Source organism: Hypanus sabinus, unplaced genomic scaffold (genome assembly GCF_030144855.1).
Source record: "Hypanus sabinus isolate sHypSab1 unplaced genomic scaffold, sHypSab1.hap1 scaffold_926, whole genome shotgun sequence".
Taxonomy (NCBI): domain Eukaryota; kingdom Metazoa; phylum Chordata; class Chondrichthyes; order Myliobatiformes; family Dasyatidae; genus Hypanus; species Hypanus sabinus.
Window position 1 is genome coordinate 154,814 of NW_026781779.1, and position 25,259 is coordinate 180,072.

A 25,259-nucleotide genomic window follows, 5' to 3' on the forward strand; every position below is an offset into this window, starting at 1 on the left:
ACAATACCGGTGGGGATGGGTCTGTCACTCTGTACCACTGGGATACGGTATCGGTAGGGACGGGTCTGTCACTCTGTACCACTGGGATACAATACCGGTGGGGATGGGTCTGTCACTCTGTACCACCGGGGTACGGTACCGGTGGGGACAGGTCTGTCACTGTGTAACACCGGGGTACGGTACCGGTGGGGACAGGTCTGTCACTCTGTACCACTGGGAAACGGTACCAGTGGGGATGAGTCTGTCACTCTGTCCCACTGGGATAATGTACCGGTGGGGACGGGTCTGTCAGTCTGTAACACTGGGATATGGTATCAGTGGGGACGGGTCTGTCACTCTGTACCACTAGGATACGGTACCGGTGGGGACGGGTCTGTCACTCTGTACCACTGGGATACGGTACCGGTGGGGAAGGGTCTGTCACTCTGTACCACTGGGAAACGGCACCGGTGGGGACGGGTCTGTCACTCTGTCCCACTAGGATACGGTACCGGTGGGGACGGGTCTGTCACTCTGTACCACTGGGATATGGTACCAGTGGAGACGGGTCTGTCACTGTGTAACACCGGGGTACGGTACCAGGGGGGTCAGGTCTGTCACTGTGTAACACCGGGGTACAGTACCGGTGGGGACAGGTCGGTCAGTGTGTAACACCGAGGTACGGTACCGGTGGGGTCAGGTCTGTCACTCTGTACCACTGGGATACGGTATCGGTGGGGACGGGTCTGTCACTCTGTACCACTGGGATACAGTACCGGTGGGGACGGGTCTGTCACTGTTTACCACCGGGGTACGGTACCGGTGGGGACAGGTCTGTCACTGTGTAACACCGGGGTACGGTACTGGTGGGGACAGATCTGTCTCTGTGTAACACCGAGGTACGGTACCGGTGGGCACAGGTCTGTCACTGTGTAACACCGGGGTACAGTACCGGTGGGGACAGGTCTGTCACTGTGTAACACCGGGGTACAGTACTGGTGGGGACAGGTCGGTCAGTGTGTAACACCGGGGTACACTACGGGTGGGGACAGGTCTGTCACTGTGTAACACCGGGGTACAGTACCGGTGGGGACAGATCGGTCAGTGTGTAACACCGGGGTACACTACGGGTGGGGACAGGTCTGTCACTGTGTAACACCGGGGTACAGTACCGGTGGGGACAGGTCGGTCAGTGTGTAACACCGGGGTACACTACGGGTGGGGACAGGTCTGCCACTGTGTAACACCGGGGTACGGTACCGGTGGGGAGGAGACTGTCACTCTGTAAAACCAGGGTACGGTACCGGTGGGGAGGAGTCTGTCACTGTGTAACACCGGGGTACAGTACCGGTGCGGACAGGTCTGTCTCTGTATAACACCGGGGTACGGTACCAGAGTGGACAGGTCTGTCACTGTGTAACACCAGGGTACGGTACCTGTGGGGACAGGTCTGTCACTGTGTAACACCGGGGTACGGTACCGGTGTGGACAGGTCTGTCACTGTTTACCACCGGGGTACGGTACCAGTGGGGATGGGTCTGTGACTGTGTAACACCGGGGTACATTACCGGTGGGGTACGGGTCTGTCACTGTGTAACACCGTGATACGGTACCGGTGGGGACAGGTCTGTCACTGTATAACACCGGGGTACGGGTCTGTCACAGTGTAACACCGGGATACGGTACCGGTGGGGATGGATCTGTCACTCTCTACCACCGGGGTACGGTACCGGTGGGGACGGGTCTGTCACTCTGTACCACTGGGATACGGTACCGGTGGGGATGGGTCTGTCACTCTGTACCACTGGGATACTGTACCGGTGGGGATGGGTCTGTCACTCTGTCCCACTGGGATACGGTACCGGTGGGGACGGGTCTGTCACTCTGTACCACTGGGATACGGTACCGGTAGGGACGGCTCTGTCTCTCCTACCACTGGGATACGGTATCGGTGGGGACGGGTCTGTCACTCTGTACCACTGGGATACGGTACCGGTAGGGACGGGTCTGTCTCTCGTACCACTGGGATACGGTATCGGTGGGGACGGGTCTGTCACTCTGTACCACTGGGATACGGTATCGGTGGAGACGGGCCTGTCACTCTATACCACTGGGATACAAAAGCTGTGGGGATGGGTCTGTCACTCTGTACCACTGGGATACGGTACCGGTGGGGATGGGTCTGTCACTCTGTACCACTGGGATACGGTACCGGTGGGGACGGGTCTGTCACTCTATACCACTGGGATACGGTACCGGTGGGGACAGATCTGTCACTGTGTAACACCCGGGTACGGTACCGGTGGGGACGAGTCTGTCACTGTGTAACACCGGGGTACGGTACCGGTGGGGACGAGTCTGACACTGTGTAACACCGGGGTATGGGTCTGTCACTGTGTAACACCAGGGTACGGTACTGGTGGGGACGAGTCTGGCACTGTATAACACTGGGGAACAGGTCTATCACTATGCCATTTACTGTGATGAATTACAATGCAATTTGATAATTTTCTCTGCATCGCCACAGTGATTTTGACAGTGCAGTTTGTGCATGGAACGTGTACAAGTTACCTGTGTGTGGATGGTTTGTTTCCACTGATGTGTTTCTGAAGATTTAAGATTCAAGATTGTTTAATGTCATTTCTAGTACAGAAATGTAAAGGGAACAAAATTGTTCTGATTCCAGACCCATAAGACAAAGAAACAGAGTTTGGCCGTCTGGCTCATCAAGTCTGTTTTCCCCGTTCAATCCCGACTAATCCTTTTTTAAAATCTCTTCCTCAACCCCCAGTTCCCGGCTTTCTCCCCATAACCTTTGATGCCACGTCCAATCAAGAACCTGTGAATCTCTGCCTTAAATACCCCCAGCGACCTGGCCTCCACAGCTGCCTGTGGCAACAAATTCCACAGATTCACCACCCTCTGGCTGAAGAAATTTCTCTGCATCTCTGCTTTGGGGTTTAGAGGCTGGAGGGGGTCATACACACGGGGACGGGCGCAGGAGCTCTCGGGGATCACAGAAACAGGGAGGGATGTAGGGGCTGGAGGGGGTCATACACACGGGGACGGGCGCAGGAGCTGTCGGGGTTCACAGAAACAGGGAGGGATGTAGGGGCTGGAGGGGGTCACACACACGGGACGGGCGCAGGAGCTGTCGGGGTTCACAGAAACAGGGAGGGATGTAGGGGCTGGAGGGGGTCATACACACGGGACGGGCGCAGGAGCTCTCGGGGATCACAGAAACAGGGAGGGATGTAGGGGCTGGAGGGGGTCACACACACGGGACGGGCGCAGGAGCTGTCGGGGTTCACAGAAACAGGGAGGGATGTAGGGGCTGGAGGGGGTCACACACACGGGACGGGCGCAGGAGCTGTCGGGGTTCACAGAAACAGGGAGGGATGTAGGGGCTGGAGGGGGTCACACACACGGGACGGGCGCAGGAGCTGTCGGGGTTCACAGAAACAGGGAGGGATGTAGGGGCTGGAGGGGGTCACACACACGGGACGGGCGCAGGAGCTGTCGGGGTTCACAGAAACAGGGAGGGATGTAGGGGCTGGAGGGGGTCACACACACGGGACGGGCGCAGGAGCTGTCGGGGTTCACAGAAACAGGGAGGGATGTAGGGGCTGGAGGGGGTCACACACACGGGACGGGCGCAGGAGCTGTCGGGGTTCACAGAAACAGGGAGGGATGTAGGGGCTGGAGGGGGTCACACACACGGGGACGGGCGCAGGAGCTGTCGGGGTTCACAGAAACAGGGAGGGATGTAGGGGCTGGAGGGGGTCACACACACGGGACGGGCGCAGGAGCTCTCGGGGATCACAGAAACAGGGAGGGATGTAGGGGCTGGAGGGGGTCACACACACGGGACGGGTGCAGGAGCTGTCGGGGTTCACAGAAACAGGGAGGGATGTAGGGGCTGGAGGGGGTCACACACACGGGACGGGCGCAGGAGCTGTCGGGGTTCACAGAAACAGGGAGGGATGTAGGGGCTGGAGGGGGTCACACACACGGGGACGGGCGCAGGAGCTGTCGGGGTTCACAGAAACAGGGAGGGATGTAGGGGCTGGAGGGGGTCACACACACGGGGACGGGCGCAGGAGCTCTCGGGGATCACAGAAACAGGGAGGGATGTAGGGGCTGGAGGGGGTCACACACACGGGGACGGGCGCAGGAGCTCTCGGGGATCACAGAAACAGGGAGGGATGTAGGGGCTGGAGGGGGTCATACACACGGGGACGGGCGCAGGAGCTGTCGGGGTTCACAGAAACAGGGAGGGATGTAGGGGCTGGAGGGGGTCACACACACGGGACGGGCGCAGGAGCTGTCGGGGATCACAGAAACAGGGAGGGATGTAGGGGCTGGAGGAGGTCATGGAGACAGGGAGGGGTACGGGTGGCAGAAGGGGTTACTTTGACTGGGGAGGGTGAAAGGTGACTGCTGTCCAGGATGTGTTACTACATCAATTAATTCTCATTCTCCTCCCTCACCCTCTCTCCACCCTCCCTCTCTTCCTCTCTCGCCACCTAAATCCCCTTCTCCCCACCCATTCCCCCTTTTTCTTACCACCCTCTTCTCTCCTCTTCACTTTTCCGCACTGCCCCCTCTCTCACTGCCCCTTTACTTCCTCCTCCATTTTCCCCTCGTAGCTGACCGCAACCCCACTGCCCAACCTGTGATGCAGACCGGACCATGGCTGACCAGAATGCCTCTGACAGCCTCCACATCACTATCTACTCTCTGGCGCTGCTGACGGGCCTCCCGGCCAACACTCTCGCCCTCTACGCGTTCCTGTCGAAGGCGCGGCGCAAGGCAGGGCCCAACATCATCTTCCTCATTAACCTGACCATTTCCGACCTGGCCTTTCTGCTCTTCCTGCCCTTCAAGCTGGTGGAAGCGACCAAGGGCAGCCGCTGGGTGCTACCCGTTTTCCTCTGCCCCCTCAGCGGCCTCTTCTACTTCAGTGCCATCTACAGCAGCATCCTCTTTCTGACTGCCGTGGCAGTGGAGCGCTACCTCGGTGTCGCCTACCCACTCCGCTACAAGATGTGCCGTAAGCCAGCACACGCCATCCTGGTGAGCGGCCTGCTCTGGCTCTGCGCCTTCTCGCACTGCAGCATCGTCTACATCACTGAGTATCGGCGCACCGGGAACAACACTGCCAACGGCACCGTCTGCTACGACAGCTTCAGTGACGACCAGCTTGGCATCCTCTTGCCCTTCCGGCTGGAGCTGGGCATCGTGCTCTTCTGCCTCCCGCTGCTCATCACCACATACTGCTACGCCAGCTTTGTGCACATCCTCCTCTCATCGCCACACATCAGCCGGGAGAAGAAGCTGCGGGCGGTGGGGCTGGTGCTCACTACGCTCTTCGTCTTCCTGGTCTGCTTCGCCCCCTACAATGTCTCACACTTCGTGGGCTACGCCCAGAACCGCAGCCCGCACTGGCGGACCGATGCCCTCCTTCTCAGCACCTTCAACACCAGCTTGGACCCGCTCATCTTCTATTTCTCGTCCGGTGCCGTCAAGCGCACGTGCAGGGACTGCATGTCTGGCATCTGCCGCAAGCTGTCCCTGCTCAGCCCCATGCGTCTGCTGGGGCTTGCGCCCAGCCAGTCCCGTGTCCCAGAACTCCGCAGCCAGATCGGCACACAGACTCAATCTTCCCGCCTCTGACACACTGCCTCTGGAGGGTAAGGGGGTCACAGAGCGGGGCGAGGGCGAGGGAGGTCACGGGGGGTCATGTTGATGCACCTCACAAGGGGGATATCAAAGGGGCACAAGTATTTCCAATAGAACCCCCCACTTACCCATCTTCCCCACAGCCCACCCAACATCGACTCCCCACCCATCACCTTCGTGGCCCCCATCCCCAAAACCTCCCACTCTCGCTCATCTCTCTACCCTGGAATCTCTGATCCATCAACTCCCCTCCCCAGCCCATTTCTCTCTGTGGAGGGTTGTGTTGACCAATCCTACAGCTGGAGCCATCTCCTCACTGCCCATTCTTTATTTTGTCTCTCTTCCCTCCCACCCCGTTTTCCACCTCGTCTTCTGTCTCATCAATTCAGCTGGAATGTTTGGAACTCAGCCTCCGATTTGAGATTCTGCATCCACTATCCTGATTCACCATGGATTTAACACCAGACACTGGGATAGAGACTAGACCATCCATGGTACTCCTGGTGTGGGTCCGACCCAGGGGTACAGAGACTGGAACTGTGCACGGTGCTCCCGGTGTGGGTCTGACCCAGGGTGCAGAGACTGGAACTGTGCACGGTGTTCCGGTGTGGGTCTGACCCAGGGACACAGAGACTGGAACTGTGCACGGTGCTCCCGGTGTGGGTCTGACCCAGGGACACAGAGACTGGAACTGTGCACGGTGCTCCCGGTGTGGGTCTGATCCAGGGATACGGAGACTGGAACTGTGCACAGTGCTCCTGGTGTGGGTCTGTCCCAGGGACACGGAGACTGGAACTGTGCACGGTGCTCCCGGTGTGGGTCTGACCCAGGGACACTGAGACTGGAACTGTACACGGTGCTCCCGGTGTGGGTCTGACCCAGGGATACAGAGACTGGAACTGTGCACGGTGCTCCTGGTGTGGGTCTGATCCAGGGATACAGAGACTGGAAATGTGCACGGTGCTCCCGGTGTGGGTCTGATCCAGGGACACGGAGACTGGAACTGTGCATGGTGCTCTGGGTTTGGGTCTAGCTCAAGGATATGAAATAATGTAATTCAGTGATGAAATAAATCTGTAATAAAAGCCACCATACCCCTGTAAATGCAGAATTGTTGAACCGTGTAGTTTATCAATGGCCGTCTGGACTAGAAATGTTACTCCTTGTTGGAGGTGGATTGTATAGAAACATAGAAAACCTGCAGCACAATACAAGCCCTTCAGCCCACAAATCTGTGCTGAATATGTACTTATTTAAGAATTATCTAGGGTTACCCATACCACTCTATTTTCCTAAGCTCCATATAACTGTCCAGGAGTCCGTCATATCCGGCTCCACCACCATTGCCGGCAGCCCATTCTACGTACTCACCACTCTCTGCATATAAAACTTACATGGAACATAGAATTGTACAGCATATTACAGGCCCTTCGGCCCACAATGTTGTGCCGACCCTCAAACCCTGCCTCCCATATAACCCCCCACCTTAAATTCTCCATATCCCTGTCTAGTAGTCTCTTAAAATTCACTAGTGTATCTGCCTCCACCACTGACTCAGGCAGTGAATTCCACGCACCAACCACTCTCTGAGTGAAAAACCTTCCTCTAATATCCCCCTTGAACTTCCCTCCCCTTACCTTAAAGCCATGTCCTCTTGTACTGAGCAGTGGTGCCCTGGGGAAGAGGCGCTGGCTGTCCACTCTATCTATTCCTCTTAATATCTTGTACACCTCTATCATGTCTCCTCTCATCTTCCTTCTCTCCAAAGAGTAAAGCCCTAGCTCCCTTAATCTCTGATCATAATCCATACTCTCTAAACCAGGCAGCATCCTGGTAAATCTCCTCTGTACCCTTTCCAATGCTTCCACATCCTTCCTATAGTGAGGCGACCAGAACTGGACACAGTACTCCAAGTGTGGCCTAACCAGAGTTATATAGAGCTGCATCATTACATCGCGTCTCTTAAACTCTATCCCTCGACTTATGAAAGCTAACACCCCATAAGCTTTCTTAACTACCCTATCTACCTGTGAGGCAAGTTTCAGGGATCTGTGGCCATGTACCCCCAGATCCCTCTGCTCCTCCACACTACCAAGTATCCTGCCATTTACTTTGTACTCTGCCTTGGAGTTTGTCCTTCCAAAGTGTACCACCTCACACTTCTCCGGGTTGAACTCCATCTGCCACTTCTCAGCCCACTTCTGTATCCTATCAATGTCTCTCTGCAATCTTCGACAATCCTCTACACTATCCACAACACCACCAACCTTTGTGTCATCTGCAAACTTGCCAACCCACCCTTCTACCCCCTCATCCAGGTCATTAATAAAAATCACAAAAAGTAGAGGTCCCAGAACAGATCCTTGTGGGACACCACTAGTCACAACCCAATCTGAATGTACTCCCTCCACCACAACCCTCTGCCTTCTGCAGGCAAGCCAATTCTGAATCCACCTGGCCAAACTTCCCTGGATCCCATGCCTTCTGACTTTCTGAATAAGCCTACTGTGTGGAACCTTGACAAATACCTTACTAAAATCCACGCAGATCACATCCACTGCACTACCCTCATCTATATGCCTGGTCACCTCCTCAAAGAACTCTATCAGGCTTGTTAGACATGATCTGCCCTTCACATAACCATGCTGACTGTCCCTGATCAGACCATGATTCTCTAAATGCCCACAGATCCTATCTCTAAGAATCTTTTCCAGCAGCTTTCCCACCACGGACGTAAGGCTCACTGGTCTATAATTACCTGGACTATCCCTACTAGATTTTTTGAACAAGGGGACAACATTAGCCTCCCTCCAATCCTCCGGTACCATTCCCATGGACAACAAGGACTTAAAGATCCTAGCCAGAGGCTCAGAAATCTCTTCACTCGCTTCGTGGAGCAGCCTGGGGAATATTCCATCAGGCCCTGGGGACTTATCCGTCCTAATGTATTTTAACAACTCCAACACCTTCTCTCCCTTAATATCAACATGCTCCAGAACATCAACCTCACTCATATTGTCCTCACCGTCATGAAGTTCCCTCTCAGTGGTGAATACCGAAGAGAAGTATTCATTGAGGACTTCGCTCACTTCCACAGCCTCCAGGCACATCTTCCCACTTTTATCTCTAATCAGTCCTACCTTCACTCCTGTCATCCTTTTGTTCTTCACATAAATGAAGAATGCCTTGGGGTTTTCCTTTACCCTACTCGCCAAGGCCTTCTCATGCCCCCTTCTTGCTCTTCTCAGCCCCTTCTTAAGCTCCTTTCTTGCTACCCCATATTCCTCAATAGACCCATCTGATCCTTGCTTCCTAAACCTCATGTATGCTGCCTTCTTCCACCTGACTAGATTTTCCACTTCACTTGTCACCCATGGTTCCTTCACCCTACCATTCTTTATCTTCTTCACCAGGACAAATTTATCCCCAACATCCTGCAAGAGATCCTTAAACATCGACCACATGTCCATCGTACATTTCCCTGAAAAAAATCACCCCAATTCACACACGCAAGTTCTAGCCTTATAGCTCATAATCTGCCCTTGTAGCCTCGTAGCCTTTTAGCTAATGTAGCCTTGTTAGCCTTATAGCCTCATAATTCACCCCTGACATCTCCTCTGTACCTATTTCCATGCACCTTAAAACTGTGCCTTCTTGGGTTAGCCATTTCATCCCTGGGAAAAAACCTGACTATCCACATGATCAATGCCTCTCATTATCTTGTTCACCTCTATCAGATCCCCTCTCATCCTCTGTCGCTCCAAGGAGAAAAGGCCGAGTTCACTTAACCTATTCTCATAAGGCATGCTTCTCAATCCAGTTAACATCCTTGTAAATCTCAAACATAGTACACTGCAGATGCTGTGGTCAAATCAACATGCACAAACAAGCTAGATGAACTCAGCAGGTCAGGCAGCATCCGTTGAAATGAGCAGTCAACGTTTTGGGCCAGGACCCTTCATCAGGACTGAATCATTGTAAATTTCTGCACCCTTTCTATGGTTTCCACATCCTTCCTGTTGTGAGGCGACCAGAACTGAGCACAGTACTCCAAGTGGGGTCTGACCAGGGTCCTATATAGCTGCAACATTACCTCTTGGCTCCTAAACTCAATTCCACATTTGATGAAGGCCAGTGAACCATCTGCTTTCTTAACCACAGATTCAACCTGTGCAGCAGCTTTGAGCGTCCTATGGACTCGGACCCCAAGATCCTTCTGATCCTCCACACAGAGACGGGGAGGGGTGTAGGGATGACAGAGACGGGGAGGGGTGTAGGGATGACAGAGATGGGGAGGGGTGTGGGAGGTCACAGAGACGGAGGGGTGAGGGAGGTCGCAGAGACATTGAGGGGTGTGGGAGGTCGCAGAGACAAGGAGGGGTGAGGGAGGTCGCAGAGACGGGGAGGGGTGAGGGAGGTCGCAGAGACGGAGGGGTGTAGGGGTCACAGAGACTGGAAGGTGTGTGGGGATCACAGAGACTGGAAGGAGTGTAGGGATCACAGAGACTGGGAGGGGTGTAGGGGTCAGAGACATTGAGGGGTGTGGGAGGTCACAGAGACGGGGAGGGGTGTGGGAGGTCACAGAGACGGGGAGGGGTGTGGGTGTTCACAGAGAAGTGGAGGGGTGTGGGAGGTCACAGAGACGGGGAGGGGTGAGGTAGGTCACAGAGAAGGGGAGGGGTGAGGCAGGTCACAGAGATGGGGAGGGGTGTAGGAGGTCACAGAAATGGGGAGGGGTGTAGGGACCACAGAGACGGGGAGGGGTGTGGGAGGTCACAGAGATGGTGAGGGGTGTAGGGACCACAGAGACGGGGAGGGGTGTGGGAGGTCACAGAGACAGTGAGGGGTGTGGGAGGTCACAGAGATGGGGAGTGGTGTAGGGACCACAGGGACGGTGAGGGGTTTAGGGACCACAGAGAGGGGGAGGGGTGTAGGGGATCACAGAGATGGTGAGGGGTGTGGGAGGTCGCAGAGGCATTGAGGGGTGTGGGAGGTCGCAGAGACGGTGTGGTGTGTAGGAGGTCAGAGATGGGGAGGGGTGTAGGAGGTCACAGAAATGGGGAGGGATGTAGGGACCACAGAGACGGTGAGGGGTGTGGGAGGTCACAGAGATGGGGAGGGATGTAGGGACCACAGAGACGGTGAGGGGTGTGGGAGGACACAGAGACGGTGAGGGGTGTAGGGACCACAGAGACGGGGAGGGGTGTAGGGACCACAGAGACGGTGAGGGGTGTGGGAGGTCACAGAGACGGTGAGGGGTGTAGGGACCACAGAGACAGGGAGGGGTGTAGGGACCACAGAGACGCGGAGGGGTGTAGGGACCATAGAGACGGGGAGCGGTGTGGGAGGTCGCAGAGACAGGGAGCGGTGAGGGAGGTCGCAGGGATGGGGAGTGGTGAGGGAGGTCGCAGAGATGGGGAGGGGTGTGGGAGGTCACAGAGACAGGGAGGGGTGTAGGAGGTCACAGAGACGGGGAGGGATGTAGGGACCACAGAGACGGTGAGGGGTGTGGGAGGACACAGAGACGGTGAGGGGTGTAGGGACCACAGAGACGGGGAGGGGTGTAGGGACCACAGAGATGGTGAGGGGTGTGGGAGGACACAGAGACGGTGAGGGGTGTAGGGACCACAGAGACAGGGAGGGGTGTAGGGACCACAGAGACGCGGAGGGGTGTAGGGACCATAGAGACGGGGAGCGGTGTGGGAGGTCGCAGAGACGGGGAGCGGTGAGGGAGGTCGCAGGGATGGGGAGTGGTGAGGGAGGTCGCAGAGACGGGGAGGGGTGTGGGAGGTCACAGAGACGGAGGGGTGAGGGAGGTCGCAGAGACATTGAGGGGTGTGGGAGGTCGCAGAGACAAGGAGGGGTGAGGGAGGTCGCAGAGACGGGGAGGGGTGAGGGAGGTCGCAGAGACGGAGGGGTGTAGGGGTCACAGAGACTGGAAGGTGTGTGGGGATCACAGAGACTGGAAGGAGTGTAGGGATCACAGAGACTGGGAGGGGTGTAGGGGTCAGAGACATTGAGGGGTGTGGGAGGTCACAGAGACGGGGAGGGGTGTGGGAGGTCACAGAGACGGGGAGGGGTGTGGGTGTTCACAGAGAAGTGGAGGGGTGTGGGAGGTCACAGAGACGGGGAGGGGTGAGGTAGGTCACAGAGAAGGGGAGGGGTGAGGCAGGTCACAGAGATGGTGAGGGGTGTAGGGACCACAGAGACGGGGAGGGGTGTGGGAGGTCACAGAGATGGTGAGGGGTGTAGGGACCACAGAGACGGGGAGGGGTGTGGGAGGTCACAGAGACAGTGAGGGGTGTGGGAGGTCACAGAGATGGTGAGGGGTGTAGGGACCACAGGGACGGTGAGGGGTTTAGGGACCACAGAGAGGAGGAGGGGTGTAGGGGATCACAGAGATGGTGAGGGGTGTGGGAGGTCGCAGAGGCATTGAGGGGTGTGGGAGGTCGCAGAGACGGTGTGGTGTGTAGGAGGTCAGAGATGGGGAGGGGTGTGGGAGGTCACAGAGATGGGGAGGGGTATAGGAGGTCACAGAAATGGGGAGGGATGTAGGGACCACAGAGACGGTGAGGGGTGTGGGAGGTCACAGAGATGGGGAGGGATGTAGGGACCACAGAGACGGTGAGGGGTGTGGGAGGACACAGAGACGGTGAGGGGTGTGGGAGGACACAGAGACGCGGAGGGGTGTAGGGACCATAGAGACGGGGAGCGATGTGGGAGGTCGCAGAGACGGGGAGCGGTGAGGGAGGTCGCAGGGATGGGGAGTGGTGAGGGAGGTCGCAGAGATGGGGAGGGGTGTGGGAGGTCACAGAGACAGGGAGGGGTGTAGGAGGTCACAGAGACGGGGAGGGATGTAGGGACCACAGAGACGGTGAGGGGTGTGGGAGGACACAGAGACGGTGAGGGGTGTAGGGACCACAGAGACGGGGAGGGGTGTAGGGACCACAGAGACGGTGAGGGGTGTGGGAGGACACAGAGACGGTGAGGGGTGTAGGGACCACAGAGACAGGGAGGGGTGTAGGGACCACAGAGACGCGGAGGGGTGTAGGGACCATAGAGACGGGGAGCGGTGTGGGAGGTCGCAGAGACGGGGAGCGGTGAGGGAGGTCGCAGGGATGGGGAGTGGTGAGGGAGGTCGCAGAGACGGGGAGGGGTGTGGGAGGTCACAGAACGGAGGGGTGTGGGAGATCACAGAGACGGGGAGGGGTGTGGGAGGTCACAGAACGGAGGGGTGTGGGAGGTCACAGAGACGGGGAGGGGTGTGGGTGTTCACAGAACGGAGGGGTGTGGGAGGTCACAGAGACGGGGAGGGGTGTGGGAGGTCACAGAGAAGTGGAGGGGTGTGGGAGGTCGCAGAGACGGGGAGGGGTGTGGGAGGTCACAGAACGGAGGGGTGTGGGAGGTCACAGAGACGGGGAGGGGTGTGGGAGGTCACAGAACGGAGGGGTGTGGGAGGTCACAGAGACGGGGAGGGGTGTGGGAGGTCACAGAGAAGTGGAGGGGTGTGGGAGGTCACAGAGACGGGGAGGGGTGAGGTAGGTCACAGAGAAGGGGAGGGGTGAGGCAGGTCACAGAGATGGTGAGGGGTGTAGGGACCACAGAGACGGGGAGGGGTGTGGGAGGTCACAGAGATGGTGAGGGGTGTAGGGACCACAGAGACGGGGAGGGGTGTGGGAGGTCACAGAGACAGTGAGGGGTGTGGGAGGTCACAGAGATGGGGAGTGGTGTAGGGACCACAGGGACGGTGAGGGGTTTAGGGACCACAGAGAGGGGGAGGGGTGTAGGGGATCACAGAGATGGTGAGGGGTGTGGGAGGTCGCAGAGGCATTGAGGGGTGTGGGAGGTCACAGAGACGGTGTGGTGTGTAGGAGGTCAGAGATGGGGAGGGGTGTAGGAGGTCACAGAAATGGGGAGGGATGTAGGGACCACAGAGACGGTGAGGGGTGTGGGAGGTCGCAGAGGCATTGAGGGGTGTGGGAGGTCGCAGAGACGGTGTGGTGTGTAGGAGGTCAGAGACAGGGAGGGGTGTAGGAGGTCACAGAAATGGGGAGGGATGTAGGGACCACAGAGACGGTGAGGGGTGTGGGAGGACACAGAGACGGTGAGGGGTGTAGGGACCACAGAGACGGGGAGGGGTGTAGGGACCACAGAGACGGTGAGGGGTGTGGGAGGACACAGAGACGGTGAGGAGTGTAGGGACCACAGAGACAGGGAGGGGTGTAGGGACCACAGAGACGGTGAGGGGTGTGGGAGGACACAGAGACGGTGAGGAGTGTAGGGACCACAGAGACAGGGAGGGGTGTAGGGACCACAGAGACGCGGAGGTGTGTAGGGACCATAGAGACGGGGAGCGGTGTGGGAGGTCGCAGAGACGGGGAGCGGTGAGGGAGGTCGCAGGGATGGGGAGTGGTGAGGGAGGTCGCAGAGATGGGGAGGGGTGTGGGAGGTCACAGAGACAGGGAGGGGTGTAGGAGGTCACAGAGACGGGGAGGGATGTAGGGACCACAGAGACGGTGAGGAGTGTGGGTGGTCACAGAGACGGGGAGGGGTGTAGGGACCACAGAGACGCGGAGGTGTGTAGGGACCATAGAGACGGGGAGCGGTGTGGGAGGTCGCAGAGACGGGGAGCGGTGAGGGAGGTCGCAGGGATGGGGAGTGGTGAGGGAGGTCGCAGAGATGGGGAGGGGTGTGGGAGGTCACAGAGACAGGGAGGGGTGTAGGAGGTCACAGAGACGGGGAGGGATGTAGGGACCACAGAGACGGTGAGGGGTGTGGGAGGTCACAGAGATGGGGAGGGGTGTAGGGACCACAGAAACAGTGAGGGGTGTAGGGACCACAGAGACTGTGAGGGGTGTAGGGACAACAGAGACTGTGAGGGGTGTAGGGACCACAGAGACAGTGTGGGGTATAGGAGGTCACAGAGACGGTGTGGGGTGTAGGGACCACAGAGACGGGGAGGGGTGTGGGAGGTCACAGAGACGGTGTGGGGTGTAGGAGGTCACAGAGACGGGGGGGGTGTGGAGGTCAGAGACGAGGAGGGGTGTGGGTGGTCACGGAGAAGGGGAGGGATGAGATAGGTCACAGAGACGGAGGGGTGTGGATGGTCACAGAGACGGGGAGGGGTGTGCGTGGTCACAGAGACTGTGAGGTGTGTGGGAGGTCACAGAGACGGGGAGGGGTGAGGCAGGTCACAGAGATGGTGAGGGGTGTAGGGACCACAGAGACGGGGAGGGGTGTGGGAGGTCACAGAGAGGGGGAGGGATGTAGGGACCACAGAGACGGTGAGGGGTGTGGGAGGTCGCAGATACATTGAGGGGTGTGGGAGGTCGCAGAGACGGTGTGGGGTGTAGGAGGTCAGAGTTGGGGAGGGATGTAGGGACCACAGAGACGGTGAGGGGTGTGGGAGGTCACAGAGATGGGGAGGGGTGTAGGAGGTCACAGAGACGGGGAGGGATGTAGGGACCACAGAGACGGTGAGGGGTGTGGGAGGTCACAGAGACGGGGAGGGGTGTAGGGACCACAGAGACGGTGAGGGGTGTGGGAGGTCACAGAGACGGTGTGGGGTGTAGGAGGTCACAGAGACGGGGAGGGATGTAGGGACCACAGAGACGGGGAGGGCTGTAGGGACCACAGAGACGGTGAGGGGTGTGGGAGGACACAGAGACGGTGAGGGGTGTAGGGACCACAGAGACGGGGAGGGGTGTAGGGACCACAGAGACGGGGAGGGGTGTGGGAGGACACAGAGACGGTGAGGGGTGTAGGGAGCACAGAGACGGGGAGGGGTGTAGGGACCACAGAGACGGTGAGGGGTGTGGGAGGTCACAGAGACGGGGAGGAGTGTATGAGGTCACAGAGATGGGGAGGGGTGTGGGAGGTCACAGAGACGGGGAGGGGTGTGGGAGGTTACAGAGAAGGGGAGAGGTGCAGGAGCTCACACAGACGGGGAGGGGTGTAGGAGGTCACAGAGACGGTGTGGGGTGTAGGGACCACAGAGACGGTGTGGGGTGTAGGGACCACAGAGACTGTGAGGGGTGTAGGAGGTCACAGAGATGGTGTGGGGTGCAGGAAGTCACAGAGACGGGGGAGGGTGTGGAGGTCAGAGACGAGGAGGGGTGTGGGTGGTCACGGAGAAGGGGAGGGATGAGATAGGTCACAGAGAAGGGGAGGGGTGTGGTAGGTCACAGAGAAAGAGAGGGGAGAGGCAGGTCACAGAGATGGTGAGGGGTGTAGGGACCACAGAGACGGTGAGGGATGTAGGGACCACAGAGACGGTGAGTGATGTGGGATGTCACAGAGACGGTGTGGGGTGTAGGGACCACAGAGACCGTGTGGGGTGTAGGGACCACAGAGTCGGTGAGGGATGTAGGGACCACAGAGACGGTGAGTGATGTGGGATGTCACAGAGACGGTGTGGGGTGTAGGGACCACAGAGACCGTGTGGGGTGTAGGGACCACAGAGTCGGTGAGGGGTGTAGGGACCACAGAGACGGTGAGGGGTGTGGGTGGTCACAGAGACGGGGAGGGGTGTGGGAGGTCACAGAGACGGGGAGGGGTGTGGTAGGTCACAGAGAAAGAGAGGGGAAAGGCAGGTCACAGAGATGGTGAGGGGTGTAGGGACCACAGGAACGGTGAGAGGTGTAGGAGGTCACAGAGAGGGGGAGGGGTGTGGGAGGTCGCAGAGACGGTGAGGGGTGTGGGAGATCACAGAGACGGAGGGTCGTGGGAGGTCACAGAGAAGGGGAGCGGTGTGGGAGGTCACAGAGACAGAGGGAGGGCACAGAGACGGGGAGGGGAGAGGTAGGTCACAGAGAATGGGAGGGGTGTGAGAGGTCACAGAGACGGGGAGGGGTGTGGGAGGTCACAGAGACGGGGAGGGGTGAGGTAGGTCACAGAGACGGGGAGGGGTGTGGGTGGTCACAGAGACGGGGAGGGGTGTGGGAGGTCACAGAGACGGGGAGGGGTGTGGGAGATCACAGAGACGGGGTGGGAGGTCACAGAGAATGGGAGGGGTGTGAGAGGTCACAGAGACGGGGAGGGGTGTGGGATTTCACAGAGACGGGGAGGGGTGTGGGAGGTCACAGAGAATGGGAGGGGTGTGGGAGGTCACAGAGACGGAGGGGTGAGGTAGGTCACAGAGACGGTGAGGGGTGAGGTAGGTCACAGAGACGGGGAGGGGTGAGGTAGGTCACAGAGATGGGGAGGGGTGTGGGAGGTCACAGAGAATGGGAGGGGTGTGGGAGGTCACAGAGACGGTGAGGGTTGAGGGAGGTCACAGAGACGGGGAGGAGTGTATGAGGTCACAGAGATGGGGAGGGGTGTGGGAGGTCACAGAGACGGGGAGGGGTGTGGGAGGTTACAGAGAAGGGGAGAGGTGCAGGAGCTCACACAGACGGGGAGGGGTGTAGGAGGTCACAGAGACGGTGTGGGGTGTAGGGACCACAGAGACGGTGTGGGGTGTAGGGACCACAGAGACGGTGTGGGGTGTAGGAGGTCACAGAGACGGTGAGGGGTGTAGGGACCACAGAGACGGGGAGGGCTGTAGGGACCACAGAGACGGTGAGGGGTGTGGGAGGACACAGAGACGGTGAGGGGTGTAGGGACCACAGAGACGGGGAGGGGTGTAGGGACCACAGAGACGGGGAGGGGTGTGGGAGGACACAGAGACGGTGAGGGGTGTAGGGAGCACAGAGACGGGGAGGGGTGTAGGGACCACAGAGACGGTGAGGGGTGTGGGAGGACACAGAGACGGTGAGGGGTGTGGGGAGGACACAGAGACGGTGAGGGGTGTAGGGACCACAGAGACGGGGAGGGGTGTAGGGACCACAGAGACGCGGAGGGGTGTAGGGACCATAGAGACGGGGAGCGGTGTGGGAGGTTGCAGAGACGGGGAGCGGTGAGGGAGGTCGCAGGGATGGGGAGTGGTGAGGGAGGTCGCAGAGACGGGGAGGGGTGAGGTAGGTCACAGAGACGGGGAGGGGTGTGGGTGGTCACAGAGACGGGGAGGGGTGTGGGAGGTCACAGAGACGGGGAGGGGTGTGGGAGGTCGCAGAGACGGGGAGCGGTGAGGGAGGTCGCAGGGATGGGGAGTGGTGAGGGAGGTCGCAGAGACGGGGAGGGGTGAGGTAGGTCACAGAGACGGGGAGGGGTGTGGGTGGTCACAGAGACGGGGAGGGGAATGGGAGGTCACAGAGACGGGGTGGGAGGTCACAGAGACGGGGAGGGGTGTGGGAGGTCACAGAGACGGGGTGGAAGGTCACAGAGAATGGGAGGGGTGTGAGAGGTCACAGAGACGGGGAGGGGTGTGGGAGGTCACAGAGATGGGGAGGGGTGTGGGAGGTCACAGAGAATGGGAGGGGTGTGGGAGGTCACAGAGACGGAGGGGTGAGGTAGGTCACAGAGACGGTGAGGTGTGAGGTAGGGCACAGAGACGGGGAGGGGTGAGGTAGGTCACAGAGATGGGGAGGGGTGTGGGAGGTCACAGAGAATGGGAGGGGTGTGGGAGGTCACAGAGAAGGGGAGGGATGTGGGTGGTCACAGAGACGGTGAGGGGTGTGGGACGTCACAGAGAAGGGGAGGGGTGTGGGTGGTCACAGAGACGGGGAGGAGTGTATGAGGTCACAGAGATGGGGAGGGGTGTGGGAGGTTACAGAGATGGGGAGAGGTGCGGGAGGTCACATAGACGGGGAGGGGTGCAGGGATCACAGACGGGGAGGGGTGTAGGAGGTCACAGAGACGGTGTGGGGTGTAGGGACCACAGAGACGGTGTGGGGTGTAGGGACCACAGAGACGGTGTGGGGTGTAGGAGGTCACAGAGACGGTGAGGGGTGTAGGGACCACAGAGACAGGGAGGGGTGTAGGGACCACAGAGACGGGGAGGGGTGTAGGGACCACAGAGACGGTGAGGGGTGTGGGAGGACACAGAGACGGTGAGGGGTGTAGGGACCACAGAGACGGGGAGGGCTGTAGGGACCACAGAGACAGTGAGGGGTGTGGGAGGACACAGAGACGGTGAGGGGTGTAGGGACCACAGAGACAGAGAGGGGTGTAGGGACCACAGAGACGCGGAGGGGTGTAGGGACCATAGAGACGGGGAGCGGTGTGGGAGGTCGCAGAGACGGGGAGCGGTGAGGGAGGTCGCAGGGATGGGGAGTGGTGAGGGAGGTCGCAGGGATGGGGAGTGGTGAGGGAGGTCGCAGAGACGGGGAGGGGTGTGGGAGGTCACAGAACAGAGGGGTGTGGGAGGTCACAGAGACGGGGAGGGGTGTGGGAGGTCACAGAACGGAGGGGTGTGGGAGGTCACAGAGACGGGGAGGGGTGTGGGTGTTCACAGAGAAGTGGAGGGGTGTGGGAGGTCACAGAGACGGGGAGGGGTGAGGTAGGTCACAGAGAAGGGGAGGGGTGAGGCAGGTCACAGAGAAGGGGAGGGGTGAGGCAGGTCACAGAGACGGGGAGGGGTGAGATAGGTCACAGAGAAGGGGAGGGGTGAGGCAGGTCACAGAGATGGTGAGGGGTGTAGGGACCACAGAGACGGGGAGGGGTGTGGGAGGTCACAGAGATGGTGAGGGGTGTAGGGACCACAGAGACCGGGAGAGGTGTGGATGGTCACAGAGACGGGGAGGGGTGTGCGTGGTCACAGAGACTGTGAGGTGTGTGGGAGGTCACAGAGACGGGGAGGGGTGAGGTAGGTCACAGAGAAGGGGAGGGGTGAGGCAGGTCACAGAGATGGTGAGAGGTGTAGGGACCACAGGGACGGTGAGGGGTTTAGGGACCACAGAGAGGGGGAGGGGTGTAGGGGATCACAGAGACGGGGAGGGGTGTGGGAGGTCACAGAACGGAGGGGTGTGGGAGGTCACAGAGACGGGGAGGGGTGTGGGTGTTCACAGAGAAGTGGAGGGGTGTGGGAGGTCACAGAGACGGGGAGGGGTGAGGTAGGTCACAGAGAAGGGGAGGGGTGAGGCAGGTCACAGAGAAGGGGAGGGGTGAGGCAGGTCACAGAGACGGGGAGGGGTGAGGTAGGTCACAGAGAAGGGGAGGGGTGAGGCAGGTCACAGAGATGGTGAGGGGTGTAGGGACCACAGAGACGGGGAGGGGTGTGGGAGGTCACAGAGATGGTGAGGGGTGTAGGGACCACAGAGACCGGGAGAGGTGTGGATGGTCACAGAGACGGGGAGGGGTGTGCGTGGTCACAGAGACTGTGAGGTGTGTGGGAGGTCACAGAGACGGGGAGGGGTGAGGTAGGTCACAGAGAAGGGGAGGGGTGAGGCAGGTCACAGAGATGGTGAGAGGTGTAGGGACCACAGGGACGGTGAGGGGTTTAGGGACCACAGAGAGGGGGAGGGGTGTAGGGGATCACAGAGATGGTGAGGGGTGTGGGAGGTCGCAGAGGCATTGAGGGGTGTGGGAGGTCGCAGAGACGGTGTGGTGTGTAGGAGGTCAGAGATGGGGAGGGGTGTAGGAGGTCACAGAAATGGGGAGGGATGTAGGGACCACAGAGACGGTGAGGGGTGTGGGAGGTCACAGAGATGGGGAGGGATGTAGGGACCACAGAGACGGTGAGGGGTGTGGGAGGTCACAGAGACGGTGGGGGTGTGGGAGGTCACAGAGACGGGGAGGGGTGCAGGGATCACAGACGGGGAGGGGTGTAGGAGGTCACAGAGACGGTGTGGGGTGTAGGGACCACAGAGACGGTGTGGGGTGTAGGGACCACAGAGACGGTGAGGGGTGTGGGAGGACACAGAGACGGTGAGGGGTGTAGGGACCACAGAGACGGGGAGGGGTGTAGGGACCACAGAGACGGTGAGGGGTGTGGGAGGACACAGAGACGGTGAGGGGTGTAGGGACCACAGAGACAGGGAGGGGTGTAGGGACCACAGAGACGCGGAGGGGTGTAGGGACCATAGAGACGGGGAGCGATGTGGGAGGTCGCAGAGACGGGGAGCGGTGAGGGAGGTCGCAGGGATGGGGAGTGGTGAGGGAGGTCGCAGAGATGGGGAGGGGTGTGGGAGGTCACAGAGACAGGGAGGGGTGTAGGAGGTCACAGAGACGGGGAGGGATGTAGGGACCACAGAGACGGTGAGGGGTGTGGGTAGTCACAGAGACGGGGAGGGATGTAGGGACCACAGAGACGGTGAGGGGTGTGGGAGGTCACAGAGATGGGGAGGGGTGTAGGGACCACAGAAACAGTGAGGGGTGTAGGGACCACAGAGACTGTGAGGGGTGTAGGGACCACAGAGACAGTGTGGGGTATAGGAGGTCACAGAGACGGTGTGGGGTGTAGGGACCACAGAGACGGGGAGAGGTGTGGGTGGTCACAGAGACCGGGAGAGGTGTGGATGGTCACAGAGACGGGGAGGGGTGTGCGTGGTCACAGAGACTGTGAGGTGTGTGGGAGGTCACAGAGACGGGGAGGGGTGAGGTAGGTCACAGAGAAGGGGAGGGGTGAGGCAGGTCACAGAGATGGTGAGGGGTGTAGGGACCACAGAGACGGGGAGGGGTGTGGGAGGTCACAGAGAGGGGGAGGGATGTAGGGACCACAGAGACGGTGAGGGGTGTGGGAGGTCGCAGAGACATTGAGGGGTGTGGGAGGTCGCAGAGACGGTGTGGGGTGTAGGAGGTCAGAGATGGGGAGGGGTGTAGGATGTCACAGAGACGGGGAGGGATGTAGGGACCACAGAGACGGTGAGGGGTGTGGGAGGTCACAGAGATGGGGAGGGGTGTAGGGACCACAGAAACGGTGAGGGGTGTAGGGACCACAGAGACGGTGTGGGGTGTAGGGACCACAGAGACGGTGTGGGGTGTAGGAGGTCACAGAGACGGTGTGGGGTGCAGGAAGTCACAGAGACGGGGGAGGGTGTGGAGGTCAGAGACGAGGAGGGGTGTGGGTGGTCACGGAGAAGGGGAGGGATGAGATAGGTCACAGAGAAGGGGAGGGGTGTGGTAGGTCACAGAGAAAGAGAGGGGAGAGGCAGGTCACAGAGATGGTGAGGGGTGTAGGGACCACAGAGACGGTGAGGGATGTAGGGACCACAGAGACGGTGAGTGATGTGGGATGTCACAGAGACGGTGTGGGGTGTAGGGACCACAGAGACCGTGTGGGGTGTAGGGACCACAGAGTCGGTGAGGGGTGTAGGGACCACAGAGACGGTGAGGGGTGTGGGTGGTCACAGAGACTGGGAGAGGTGTGGGAGGTCACAGAGATGGGGAGGGGTGAGGGAGGTCACAGAGACAGAGGGGTGTGGGAGGGCACAGAGACGGGGCGGGGAGTGGTAGGTCACAGAGACGGGGGGGGGTGTGGGAGGTCACAGAGACGGGGAGGGGTGAGGTAGGTCACAGAGACAGTGAGGGTGTGGGAGGTCACAGCGACGGGGAGGGGTGTGGGAGGTCACAGAGACGGGGAGGGTTGAGGTAGGTCACAGAGACGGTGGGGTGTAGGGACCACAGAGACGGTGAGGGGTGTGGGAGTTCACAGAGATGGTGTCGGGTGTAGGGACCACAGAGACGGTGTGGGGTGTAGGGATCACAGACGGGGAGGGGTTTAGGAGGCCACAGAGACGGTGTGGGGTGTAGGGACCACAGAGACGGTGAGGGGTGTGGGAGGTCACAGAGACGGTGGGGGTGTGGGAGGTCACAGAGACGGGGAGGGGTGCAGGGATCACAGACGGGGAGGGGTGTAGGAGGTCACAGAGACGGTGTGGGGTGTAGGGACCACAGAGACGGTGTGGGGTGTAGGGACCACAGAGACGGTGTGGGGTGTAGGAGGTCACAGAGACGGTGAGGGGTGTAGGGACCACAGAGACAGGGAGGGGTGTAGGGACCACAGAGACGGGGAGGGGTGTAGGGACCACAGAGACGGTGAGGGGTGTGGGAGGACACAGAGACGGTGAGGGGTGTAGGGACCACAGAGACGGGGAGGGGTGTAGGGACCACAGAGACGGTGAGGGGTGTGGGAGGACACAGAGACGGTGAGGAGTGTAGGGACCACAGAGACAGGGAGGGGTGTAGGGACCACAGAGACGCGGAGGGGTGTAGGGACCATAGAGACGGGGAGCGGTGTGGGAGGTCGCAGAGACGGGGAGCGGTGAGGGAGGTCGCAGGGATGGGGAGTGGTGAGGGAGGTCGCAGAGATGGGGAGGGGTGTGGGAGGTCACAGAGACAGGGAGGGGTGTAGGAGGTCACAGAGACGGGGAGGGATGTAGGGACCACAGAGACGGTGAGGGGTGTGGGTGGTCACAGAGACGGGGAGGGATGCAGGGACCACAGAGACGGTGAGGGGTGTGGGAGGTCACAGAGATGGGGAGGGGTGTAGGGACCACAGAAACAGTGAGGGGTGTAGGGACCACAGAGACTGTGAGGGGTGTAGGGACAACAGAGACTGTGAGGGGTGTAGGGACCACAGAGACAGTGTGGGGTATAGGAGGTCACAGAGACGGTGTGGGGTGTAGGGACCACAGAGACGGGGAGGGGTGTGGGAGGTCACAGAGACGGTGTGGGGTGTGGAGGTCAGAGACGAGGAGGGGTGTGCGTGGTCACAGAGACTGTGAGGTGTGTGGGAGGTCACAGAGACGGGGAGGGGTGAGGCAGGTCACAGAGATGGTGAGGGGTGTAGGGACCACAGAGACGGGGAGCGGTGAGGGAGGTCGCAGGGATGGGGAGTGGTGAGGGAGGTCGCAGAGACGGGGAGGGGTGAGGTAGGTCACAGAGACGGGGAGGGGTGTGGGTGGTCACAGAGACGGGGAGGGGTGTGGGAGGTCACAGAGACGGGGAGGGGTGTGGGAGGTCGCAGAGACGGGGAGCGGTGAGGGAGGTCGCAGGGATGGGGAGTGGTGAGGGAGGTCGCAGAGACGGGGAGGGGTGAGGTAGGTCACAGAGACGGGGAGGGGTGTGGGTGGTCACAGAGACGGGGAGGGGAATGGGAGGTCACAGAGACGGGGTGGGAGGTCACAGAGACGGTGAGTGATGTGGGATGTCACAGAGACGGTGTGGGGTGTAGGGACCACAGAGACCGTGTGGGGTGTAGGGACCACAGAGTCGGTGAGGGGTGTAGGGACCACAGAGACGGTGAGGGGTGTGGGTGGTCACAGAGACTGGGAGAGGTGTGGGAGGTCACAGAGATGGGGAGGGGTGAGGGAGGTCACAGAGACAGAGGGGTGTGGGAGGGCACAGAGACGGGGCGGGGAGTGGTAGGTCACAGAGACGGGGGGGGGTGTGGGAGGTCACAGAGACGGGGAGGGGTGAGGTAGGTCACAGAGACAGTGAGGGTGTGGGAGGTCACAGCGACGGGGAGGGGTGTGGGAGGTCACAGAGACGGGGAGGGTTGAGGTAGGTCACAGAGACGGTGGGGTGTAGGGACCACAGAGACGGTGAGGGGTGTGGGAGTTCACAGAGATGGTGTCGGGTGTAGGGACCACAGAGACGGTGTGGGGTGTAGGGATCACAGACGGGGAGGGGTTTAGGAGGCCACAGAGACGGTGTGGGGTGTAGGGACCACAGAGACGGTGAGGGGTGTGGGAGGTCACAGAGACGGTGGGGGTGTGGGAGGTCACAGAGACGGGGAGGGGTGCAGGGATCACAGACGGGGAGGGGTGTAGGAGGTCACAGAGACGGTGTGGGGTGTAGGGACCACAGAGACGGTGTGGGGTGTAGGGACCACAGAGACGGTGTGGGGTGTAGGAGGTCACAGAGACGGTGAGGGGTGTAGGGACCACAGAGACAGGGAGGGGTGTAGGGACCACAGAGACGGGGAGGGGTGTAGGGACCACAGAGACGGTGAGGGGTGTGGGAGGACACAGAGACGGTGAGGGGTGTAGGGACCACAGAGACGGGGAGGGGTGTAGGGACCACAGAGACGGTGAGGGGTGTGGGAGGACACAGAGACGGTGAGGAGTGTAGGGACCACAGAGACAGGGAGGGGTGTAGGGACCACAGAGACGCGGAGGGGTGTAGGGACCATAGAGACGGGGAGCGGTGTGGGAGGTCGCAGAGACGGGGAGCGGTGAGGGAGGTCGCAGGGATGGGGAGTGGTGAGGGAGGTCGCAGAGATGGGGAGGGGTGTGGGAGGTCACAGAGACAGGGAGGGGTGTAGGAGGTCACAGAGACGGGGAGGGATGTAGGGACCACAGAGACGGTGAGGGGTGTGGGTGGTCACAGAGACGGGGAGGGATGCAGGGACCACAGAGACGGTGAGGGGTGTGGGAGGTCACAGAGATGGGGAGGGGTGTAGGGACCACAGAAACAGTGAGGGGTGTAGGGACCACAGAGACTGTGAGGGGTGTAGGGACAACAGAGACTGTGAGGGGTGTAGGGACCACAGAGACAGTGTGGGGTATAGGAGGTCACAGAGACGGTGTGGGGTGTAGGGACCACAGAGACGGGGAGGGGTGTGGGAGGTCACAGAGACGGTGTGGGGTGTGGAGGTCAGAGACGAGGAGGGGTGTGCGTGGTCACAGAGACTGTGAGGTGTGTGGGAGGTCACAGAGACGGGGAGGGGTGAGGCAGGTCACAGAGATGGTGAGGGGTGTAGGGACCACAGAGACGGGGAGGGGTGTGGGTGGTCACGGAGAAGGGGAGGGATGAGATAGGTCACAGAGACGGAGGGG

The 25,259-nt window shown here is 60.0% G+C and overlaps 1 protein-coding gene across 1 annotated transcript in view; it reads left to right on the forward strand.

Moving 5' to 3' along the window:
• Positions 1 to 6,740, forward strand: part of LOC132390481 (free fatty acid receptor 3-like) — a 153,357-nt gene extending 146,617 nt beyond the window's left edge. The window contains exon 2 of the mRNA XM_059963087.1: positions 4,629 to 6,740. Coding sequence (XP_059819070.1) covers positions 4,672 to 5,655 — 984 coding nt within the window. The 5' untranslated portion in view covers positions 4,629 to 4,671 and the 3' untranslated portion in view covers positions 5,656 to 6,740. The remainder of the gene's footprint in view (positions 1 to 4,628) is intronic.
• Positions 6,741 to 25,259: the final 18,519 nt, after the last annotated feature.